Source organism: Helianthus annuus, chromosome 16 (assembly GCF_002127325.2).
Source record: "Helianthus annuus cultivar XRQ/B chromosome 16, HanXRQr2.0-SUNRISE, whole genome shotgun sequence".
Classification (NCBI taxonomy): domain Eukaryota; kingdom Viridiplantae; phylum Streptophyta; class Magnoliopsida; order Asterales; family Asteraceae; genus Helianthus; species Helianthus annuus.
The window spans coordinates 144,797,204-144,807,777 of record NC_035448.2 but is presented as its reverse complement, the minus strand read 5'-3'; the positions used below and the strand labels follow the sequence as shown (position 1 = coordinate 144,807,777).

Sequence of the window (10,574 nt, the reverse complement as noted above, 5' to 3'; positions counted from 1 at the left end):
TTTATACTATGTGCCTCGCTTATAAAAGCCCTCATTTTTAAGCCCTTGCGCCTTTGATAACTATTGTAATGAAAATGAAAAATAAATCCACAATAAAGGTTTGATTACAAGGTTGGTTCAAAGCTCCAAACCGTCGGCCAGACCACCAAAACCAAAGGGTATAAGTTTCAAACTGGCTGGCCTGCTTCGTTTTGGGTGGTTCGGCCTTACACTCATGAACCAAAAATCTTAAATTTATGCAACTGTAATGTCAAGGTAGACATGACCTTTTGTTAATGTGGAAGGTATCGCAAGGATTATAGAAGATGTTATTGTATGGGCTTTCAAAACAAATCGAATTATTTGACACATTGGTATAGAAATGTATTACAGAGTCACACCAGTACATATTAAAAAAATAATCAAAACAATAACTTTTCTAACATCACTAGGGTTCTCAAACTGATAACAATGAAGGGTTTAAGGGCGTTTCTTTATATGCTCTTTTCCTTCGTTGACTCTGCTTGATTGGGTACTAATCCTATCTCCTGCATTTGATGTTCAACTGAAACCAACCCGGTCTGAGCAAGAAAGCTGCATAGACACCAAAAACCAATTGTTATAACAAGTAGATGATGTTTGTTCCTAATATTTAAATTATATTCAAACGTTAGAGGTCCTTTCGACTTCAATCTAAAAATCACTCTTGGATTATGTATAAACAAACATCACATCCATCCATCAATACAGCAATTTCTTTTCAAGATATCCCTAATAAATCTAATGTAGTTTCATAACTCAAAATTGACCCATAAAACATCTAAATCAACAAGTGCCTCCTAATCCTAATATTACTTACATTTGTAATCTTTTATATTCAAGAAACCTATGCAGTGAGTATCTGTGATCGATCAGATATATTGACTGATATATCACCGATTTTACCGATATCAGTGTTTTAAGTCTTAATTGTTAGTGTTAAATGTTGGTGTTTTAAGTCTTAAGGGATGTTTGTTACAGCTCTTAATGGTTCAGGCCTCTTACTGGTTCAGCACTTAATGGTTCAGACTGTTTGTTTCGCGAGCAGATGTCTGAATGGTTCAAACATTTGTCTCTGAATGGTTAAGCATTATACTGAGTCTGAATGGTTAAGACCTCTTATCCGAATTGGTCAGACATTTGCCTCTAAATGGTTAAACATTATACTGTCTCTTAATGGTTCAAACCTGTTACTGGTTCAGCACTTACCCATTCAGAAATTGTCAAACAGCCCCTTAATCAGTTCCTAGTTGCTACAATTGTTAGTGTTTTGCAAGTTGCAAAAAGTTAAGTTGTTAATGGTAGGAGAGTATACTGAATTGTTAGTGTTAAATTCCCATATATATATATTCTGCATGATATTAAAATTACCGATATGCCACCGCGATAACCTATATCTCAACAATATTTTAGCGCATTAACTGCTTAGCAAGAAACATCACTAAAAGAAGCAAAAACCATCAGAACTTAAGATTTCATGTTCATAGATCACCAAAACCATATTCTCACACATAAATCAAACAGGTTGAGCAATTTGAAAACATTTACCTGCTGAGAAGGAAGAAGAGAGTGCCAGTGATGAAAACAAGAAAAGTAACATGAAGCACCAATGTAAAATCACTAGAGGAGAAAGCCAAGCCCAACATAACACAAAGACAAACACCCAACATCAAGAAGGCCCCTTTCAATGCATTCCAAGTGGGACCCTGATACCAAAAACAACAAAAAGATCAGTAATTGTTCTTCAAAATAACAAAAACTAAAACTTTATGATATTCTACAAACATTAACACCATGGGCTAGTGCTCCAAGAAACACTGCTGTTGCTGATGACACTTCTTCTCTCTGTTTTCCCTCCATTCTTGATTAGGAATTTGGGTTTATAAATTTGGAAATTGGGTTTTTTTGTTTGTGAAGATTTGGAGCGAATCGAGTTTTCCGATCCCAGAAAGTTGAGTCTACTGTGATTTGGTTTGCAGCAGAGTGTTGGATTTTGAACAGGAGGTTGAACTGCTCAAGTTGTAATTTGTTTCTGAATAAAACCGATCCAAACCAGTTTTTGCAATTATGATGACTACAGTTTTAGGTTTTATCCGATTTAAGTTTCGGTTTTCGGGTTTGGCCCATCAAAAACCTAAACTAGAACCAAATTAGGAAAATAACGCAAAAAAATATATGGGCTTGGGTCACGAGCAATTAGGCCGAAAGGTATCCATCTTTTTCATCTCATACATCGGACAACTCTTCGTCACAATTAGGGATGGGCATAATAACTGGTTCCAAACTCGATCCGGTAGACCTGACCTGGAATCGGTTCCAGTTCTTACCCGTCTTATTGAAGAACCGGTTCTGGGTTAAAAAACCCATAGGTTCTTACCCGGTTCCATTTTTTAAAAAAATTGATGCGTACCTGGTTCCTACCCGGTATCGGTTCCTCCGTAACCAATTGAGACCCGATGCATTAAATTCTAGACGATGTTACGGTGGAATCGATTCCTAGCCGTTTCAATCAATCTTTTCATACAACACAAAGTTTTTATTAAAACCGGTTACATTACATTAAATCCAACATTACATAAAACACTAAAAATTCGAAGAACCGGTTTCGGATGCTTCACCGGCTTCATTTTTCTCCTCCTTTGTAACCGGACGATGACGATCGGTGTGTTTTTTTAGCGTCGAGTTGGCCGTAGCCTTCATGAACTTGCCGCAAGCTTTGCACCGTGCCTAGGGCTGTAAACGAACCGAACCAACACGAACAAGGCCATGTTCGTGTTCGTTCGTTAAGGAAATTAACATGTTCGCGAACTGTTCACGAACGCATACCGAACATAAGTTTATGTTCGTGTTCGTTTGTTAAGGAAATTCAGTTGTTCACGAAAAGTTCGTGAACACTGGTCTCGAACACAAACGAACGCAAGCAAATAAAAATAAACGCAAACGAACATTTAACTTGAAAATAAAAAAATAAAAACATCGTTATCCTTAAACATTGAATCTAAGTAGTTAAATACAATCATCAAACGATAAATCAAAACACAAGAAGTCTACTAGACCACCAAACGATGAATCAAGTTTAACTACTTTAGATATAATTATCCCCAAAAATGTCTTAGAATGTCCAAATTTTAGCTACTTAGAAAAAGTAGGGTTTCAAGTTTTTAATATGTTTAGATAAAAGGTTTATTATTTATTATTTTTTAATATAATCAAACAAACACGAATGAACGTAAACGAACATATGACCGAACGTTCACGAACGTAGTCGAACGAACGAGACCTGTGTTCGTGTTCGTTCGCTAAGCTAACCGAACGAAATTTTTTGTTCGTGTTCGTTCGTTAAGCTAATCGAACGAACATAAACGAACTTCCCGCCGAACGGTTCACGAACTGTTCGCTAAACGTTCAGTTCGTTTACAGCCCTAACCGTGCCATCTCATGGCTATCGCTCATTAAGCACAAATCAAAGTGCTTCCAAACTTGGGGGTTTCTTTTGGTTTCTAAAACCATGACTACTTCATTGTTGCACGCCATAACGAGCTTTGAAGATATAGATTAGCAGGTGTAACTTGAAACCGATTTATGTATTTTTTGAGTAGGAGTAAGTTATGTTTGAAGGTGATATGTATATATATATATACTTGAAACCGATTTAAATGGCCATAAATCAATTTCTAACGGCATTATAGCCGTTGGAATCAATTCTAACAGGTGTTGCAGCTTTTTCTGTAAGTTATCCGAAGGAACCGGTTCCTCCGAGGAACCGGTTACAACTCTACCTGGAATCGGTTAGTATCGGTTCTAGTATTTTTGGTTTAAAACCGGGTAGGAACTGGAACCGGTTCCTACAAGAATCAGTTCCATTCACACTCATTCAAGAACCGGGTTCGGTTAGGAACCGGTTCCGAGTATTAAAAAAAAACCCGATTCGCTCATCTCTAGTCACAATACGATTTTTGCATTCCATCTTTTTCGTCGGTATTCATCTTTTTCATTGTACGACCGATTTATAAAATAAATGCTTAGGTGGCATGAGATGATTGGCAATAAAAAACTGCATTTTTCTGAATTTGTGCGGTACCGAAAAACAAGGATTGGCATTTGAATGGGTACCCAATTGCCACCTAGAATTTCTTCCCGGTACCAAATCCACAATCCCCCAATATGGTGTGCTCATATGACAAATAAACTAGAGCATCAAAACTTCCCGTATGAGCAATTAAGTTTAAAAAAATATGAATACTAAAATAGTATGAGGTTCATTGGGGAACCGACTCAAACAAACTCTGATTCGACTTATTCCAGCGGCGTTGGAACCGGCTCGTCGAACCCTAACTAGGATCTCTTAACCCTAAACCCTAAATCATAACTCCTAAACCCTAAATATATTAGGGTTTGGCTTTTAAGGTTTAGCTTTAGGGTTTAGCATTAGGGTTTAAGGTTTAGCTTTAGGGTTTGGGGTTTAGCTTTAGGTTTAGCCTTTAGGGTTTAGCTTTTAGGGTTTATAGTTTAGATTTTACGATTTAGCTTAGGTTTTAGCGTTATTTTTTAGTTTTAGGGTTTAGAGTTTAGGGGTTAGGATTTACGGTTTAGGGTTAAGAGATCCTAGTTAGGGTTTGACGAGCCGGTTCCGACGCCGCTAGAATGAGTCCAATCGGAGTTCGTTTGAGTCGGTTCCCCGCTATTCCCCACTTTTTTAGTGTTCCCCAGTGAACCTTCCCCTACTATAATAATGTCATAAACTTAAAAAGTATATAAAAGCTTGTTAGACGTCACATAACAGTATTTTAGGATACAATGCAGTTCGGTTAGGTTAGGTTTTGTCAGTTCGTTTTTCCAGGCAATTGGTCCATGTCAAAGAATCGGGCCGGACCAAAACTGAAATTTAAAATTCATCAAGAAAGACCTGGCGAGTTCAGCCTCAGTCGACTTCGTCCAGCTCAATTCGGCCCAGACCATTCTTCGACATGGACCAATTGCTCCAACTCAAAAATGTTCCAATTTTTTTTCACATGAGAGATCTTTTCTTCCAAAATCACTCTATAATAACTACAAATTCACTGTACAACTCTATAATGCAATCCAGAAACATAAAAGATAGATATGCAAAGTATCACAAGTAAAACACATTCATATATCAAATATATGCATAATCATAATTCAATTCCCCATGTATGGATGACCTCTAAATGGAGAATCAGCTTGCAACTGCCATTCCCTTTCTTTCAACTGCTGCAAACCAGGTGGCTGTCCTATCCTTAGCTCACCACCTCCGCCACCACCGCCGCTAACGTTCGGTCTCGGGTACCCAAACGGGTTCTCAAAGTACACCATTCGGTTGGTAAGCAACGGGTTACCCCACTTGTCGATAAGATCAAACCTCGGACCACCATCATACCCATGAAAGTTTCCAAGATTTCCGGGAGCATTGTTACCCAAAACGGGCCAATGATGGTTAGCACCAGGCTCCAGACTGAGGTTGTTATTATACCGGTAAAGCCATTCAGAAGAACTTAATCCAAATACGGGTGGACGATACGCGTCAACAAACCCAGGCACCCCCGAACTGAAGTCCAACGGTTCTTGTGGTAATCTGCTGACTGGTGGTGCACCGAGTATACCATGATCTTCGGGTAACAACGGTGCTGAAGGAACAGGAGCAATGTATGCAGCGTCGGATATTGACATGTCAGCTAACGAGGATGTCGGGATTTCGGAAATAGGAGCCAGTTCTTGCTTACTTGAACTTCTTGATTTTCTTTCCGTTTCGAGATTTAAACTTTCGCGGTTAAGAACCCAACCGCTAAGTGAAGGAGGTCCAGCGGAATACGGTTGACCCCTTTTTGATGAATCATGCGGCCCATTTGACCCGTTTTGCGCACTGATTAGTGAGGAAGAACGGCGCAAACTTTCTTCAGAGGTTTCGGTTTGGTCATCCGGTTCATCACTTGAGGCCTGAATTGGTTCCGAGTTGTATCTAGTGAGAGGCTTGAAGAGAATCACCTCTTCTTCTTCAATTTCTTTATCGTTTTTCTTTGGAATCTTTTCGGAATCTTTGCCTGCGTAGAACTTTCTCGCCGATTGATCATAAAAGATTTGACTTTGAGAAGAATCTTTGAATCTTTCAGTGATTTTAACAGAAGCATGTAGAATGCGTGTAATTCGGATTGAGTTTCCATCTTCATATCTACTTCGGTTTTCAGAACAGAAATCTAACAAGTTGTTTGATTCGGATATGGGTTCGAACCCTCGTAGCTCATGGTCTTCCCACAAAGCAGTTTGACTTTCCTTGACCATCTCATGTTCTTTAACATCGAACCCACTCAAAAGATCAACCAAAGCACCAAAGAAATACGACTTCGCGTTAAACACTTTCTCATCCTTACCAAAAGTTTCGGCATAGTCAAGAAACCCAACATACCATTCCAAAAACACGCGTACAGCTGGCAACAACGCGCAGCAATTTTCTTGATCATTGCTTGTGATACACCGTTGAATAATATGACCCATGAAAGAAAATGTGCAAGTCCATGCCCATGTTGTACATGTCGAAATCTGTTCATCTTGTTTCCCTTTGATTAAACTTTGAATTACAAATATGAGGATTGTGACGGCTTGAATGGCCCGATAAGGGCCTTTTCGTGATGAATCGAATGGTTCGTATGGTTCTAACGAGGAGTTTAATTCTATATCGTTTAATGCCAACAGGGATTCTAATTCTTTCATTGTTGACGCAAAAGTGTGAGGTAAGTCCTCAAAGCTGCATATCAAGTGACAATGTTTCAATTATCTAAAAACAATTTTCCAAATTAAAGTATTTATAAACCGAAGAGTAAATTACAAAAATTGTTCTTTATGTGTGTCACTTATTGCAAACTGTGTCCTTTATCTTCAATAATTACAGAAAACGTACTCGATGTTTGCAAACCCTTGCAAGTTATGTCCTTTAGCCCTAACTCAGTTAATTTTTGTGGTTAAATCTGACTAAATGGACCCCACATGAGGGTATTTTTATGGTTAAATCTGACCAAATGGACCCCACATGAGAGTAAAATGACCAAAATACACTCATATGGGGTCCATTTGGTCAGATTTAACCACAAAAAAATAATTGGGTTAGGGCTAAAGGACATAACTTGCAAGGGTTTGCAAACATCGAGTACGTTTTCTGTAATTATTGAAGACAAAGGACACAGTTTGCAATAAGTGACATACATAAAGGACGATTTTTGTAGTTTACTCAAAACAGAATAGGATGCAACTATGCAAGCGAAAGGTGTGTACCTGGTTTTAACCAGAAAGAAACTTATCATCCTCACAAAAAGAGGCCATAATTCGGTTTTTACAACTGGAACGTGCTCGTTGGCTCTTAATTTGTTGATATTTGTTGAATCTATGCTTGAGTGTGACTTAATTTGCGACGAAAGCCTTTTTAACGGCTTTGTGAAATCAATGTGGGCGTCTGTAGAAAGTGATTGCAATTTCGATGATTTATTCTGCAATGTAATTTACGAAGTAATTAACCAGTAGTTTGTATTAAAAGGTGAGGATGAGTAACAGATGAAAATTAGAGATGGAAAATGGGTGGTTCGGCATATTGGGTAACGGGCTCGAGTCAAAACAGGTAACTTATTCGTGCATGTCGTGGTGGGATGGATTGGATTAACCACGAAACTCTTTTTGTAACAGAACAGTTAACTTTTTTTTATAAATACATAGTGTGTCAAATATGATTTACGAAGAGAGTTAACTGCCATTTTCATCCTTGTGGTTTGGTCGTTATGTCAGTCCAGGCCAAATTTTAAATTTGTATCCGTCCCTGACATTCTTGAAAAATGCCAGTTCTGTCCAGAAACTTAACATTTGTTAAAACCTGCCGTTTAATGAAGGGTAAAAACGCCATTTTCCTTTTTACACCATTTTCCCTTTTTTATTTTTTATTTAATAGGGTATAAAAAAGGGGAAATATAAAAAAGGAAAATGACAGATTTACCCTTCATTAAACGGAAGGTTTTAACAGACATTAAGTTTTTGGACGAAACTGGCATGTTTTAAGAATGACAAGGATAGAAATGACACAAATTTGAAATTTGGTCTAGACTGGCATAATTGGACAAACCACAAGGACGAGAATGGCAGTTAACTCTTTATGAAGATCATATAATTTCAATAACAATCTTGGTGTTCAAATAAAATGATTTAGGAGGTTTTGTGCACTTAACAATACACTATGAGCTACTTTTGACCCGTTAGAAATAAAACATACCCCAAATCAACCAACTCATAATATAACGGGTCAATATTGCCACCTCTAAAATGGCGTTAGTCCGTTTACCTTCTCAAAGAGTAACATAATGTTGTCTCTGGCATCAGGAAACGGCTCTTTGACAGCCAAACTTCTTATACAATGATATAACGCAAGGAAATCGTCACCAATATACGTTGCCAACAGTGCCAACTGCAAAATAGCTCAGAAAATTACAACTTCCATCATTCATATTATTTTTAACTACTTTCTAAATTAACAAACACCTGATTCTGGGGGTTTCCACTATATGGCCAAACCGTCGTTGCTTCTAAGTAATATGTAGCTGCAACGGCCCATTTTTGAACATCGGGTTTTTTACAAAGCTCCATATATCTCGAAACATCGCCGAGACAAACTAAAAACCGATGGCATACGTAATGGCTTTTTTGCAACATTGCGGGTTCACAAACTCTTCTGAATTTTGCGATTAGATCTTTGTAAAACTCGGCAACTTCCGATAGAAACGACTTGAACCCTTCCACATGACTATTAAGGTTGTTTGTGCTTTCTGCACTAGCGGAAATTTTCTTGATTTTCTTTCGGTATTCGTCTATATGCTTGTAATGAAGCTTCCATAGCGAGTATTCAAGTTCTTGAAGATCAACAGTTTGGTAATCGTTGATGATGATTTTCTCGTAACGAGAGCGTGCCTTACGGTACAGATCTTGAACCTCTGGATGCGATATACCTTTGTGTTGAATCGTTGCCCATAATAGCTTTTCGATATTAACAACCTGAGAAGAAGTAAGCCAGAAAAAAGGTAATAACAGAGATTTTACTAAATATTGTTGGCATAGATATTCATTCATAATTTCATTTACCTCGAGAAATGAAGCTTGTTTTTCCTTTTGATCTCTAACTGTTGCAGACGGGTTTCCGTTCATGATTATGTACAAGATGTTGGAAAACTGATTCTACGGTTTAGGTACAGATAACTCGAACCTTCCTGTGTAATAAAAGTTATACATCATAAAGGTAAAACGTCGATACATCCGTTGATCACTCAAATTCTCAAGAAATATTCATGCATCAAACATTAAAGATGAGAATTTTAGAACTATGGTAGCTTCATCTATAAGTTGATTATACTATATGCAAGTGCTTATGTCATCTTACACCAACTTAGACTAACATCTTGGACCAAATATTTTGTACAAAATATGTTCTAATTTGGGGACCATTAGAAATACTAATCAACTTCACTTCAAATATTTCACTTTGTACATATATAGATTATAATAATCAACCCTTGCAAATGAGCAGAACATAAGAAAACCGAAACCGAAAACACGAAATATGAAGCAACAACTAAACCAGTAACTCCTACTCTGAGTACTCTCAGTGGTAGCATAATTCTACAACTAATCAACTCAGTCAGACAATATATCAAACACTTGAACTGCATAGTTCAAAACAGAGTGATTATGAAAAATTAATCATTAATTTCAACACAAAGTAAAAACCCATGTATAACAACACTTCAGATAATCAACAAAAGTTTCAAACTCTAAAAAAAACTTAAAAAAAGGTAAATTTATATATATTTTTTATGAAAAAAGCACGTTACTTGAAGAAGATCTTGCACGGCTCTGCAAAATTCTGATGAACAACTCCAAAATCTATCGATTTGTAAAGAAATAAGTACATATAAACACAGAAGATTGAGAAGAAGAAGTGAGTTTGCTGTGTGATTTCTGCAGAATGTTTATATTTTCTGGAACAATGAACCTTGATGCTGTTGATTTACCCAGAAAAAAGGGAAGGTGCTTTTGCAAATGACGATCATGCCCTCCATTTGCATTTCTGTCATGGAAATGATAATGTATAGAAAGTTAGTATCCAATCATCGAAAGACACCTCATAAGTTTTTATTTTGGGCTAACACAATATAATAAATTTTAATTTATTTTAATATGGTAAGTGTGTTTTATATATGACAAAGTTGATTCTGAATAGTAGTCTTATTTTTATTATTAATTTATTATAATAATAATTACTTATATATTAAAATTACAACTGAATAAACACTAACCTATATATTAAAATTAGAAATCACTAAGTGATGAAGAAATGGTATTGGATATCAGTATCGATATCAAACTTATTAAATCGGGTGTATTTTCGGTATCGGTTCGGTACCGGTACTCACCAATTTTTACCCTTAAATACCAGTGCCGTGCCAGTACCGACCGGTGCCAAATCGTACCGTACTAGGTATATTCGGTACCGCTACCCACTTTTGGGGATT

At 37.1% G+C, this 10,574-nt stretch overlaps 2 protein-coding genes across 2 annotated transcripts; both read right to left on the bottom strand.

Annotated features, from left to right (window-relative positions):
* Positions 1-316: 316 nt before the first annotated feature.
* LOC110908528 lies at positions 317-2,081 on the bottom strand. The gene is made up of 3 exons (XM_022153485.1): positions 1,804-2,081; positions 1,567-1,724; positions 317-573 (listed from the first exon to the last, which is right to left on the bottom strand). Exons 1-3 carry the CDS (start codon positions 1,876-1,878, stop codon positions 474-476), a joined length of 333 nt encoding a protein of 110 aa, XP_022009177.1. The 5' UTR covers positions 1,879-2,081; the 3' UTR covers positions 317-473.
* A 2,959-nt stretch (positions 2,082-5,040) lies between these two features.
* On the bottom strand, positions 5,041-10,117 carry LOC110908527 (protein SMG7L). The gene is made up of 6 exons (XM_022153484.2): positions 9,894-10,117; positions 9,148-9,272; positions 8,551-9,060; positions 8,354-8,476; positions 7,303-7,514; positions 5,041-6,778 (listed from the first exon to the last, which is right to left on the bottom strand). Exons 2-6 carry the CDS (start codon positions 9,208-9,210, stop codon positions 5,179-5,181), a joined length of 2,508 nt encoding a protein of 835 aa, XP_022009176.1. The 5' UTR covers positions 9,211-9,272; positions 9,894-10,117; the 3' UTR covers positions 5,041-5,178.
* Positions 10,118-10,574: the final 457 nt, after the last annotated feature.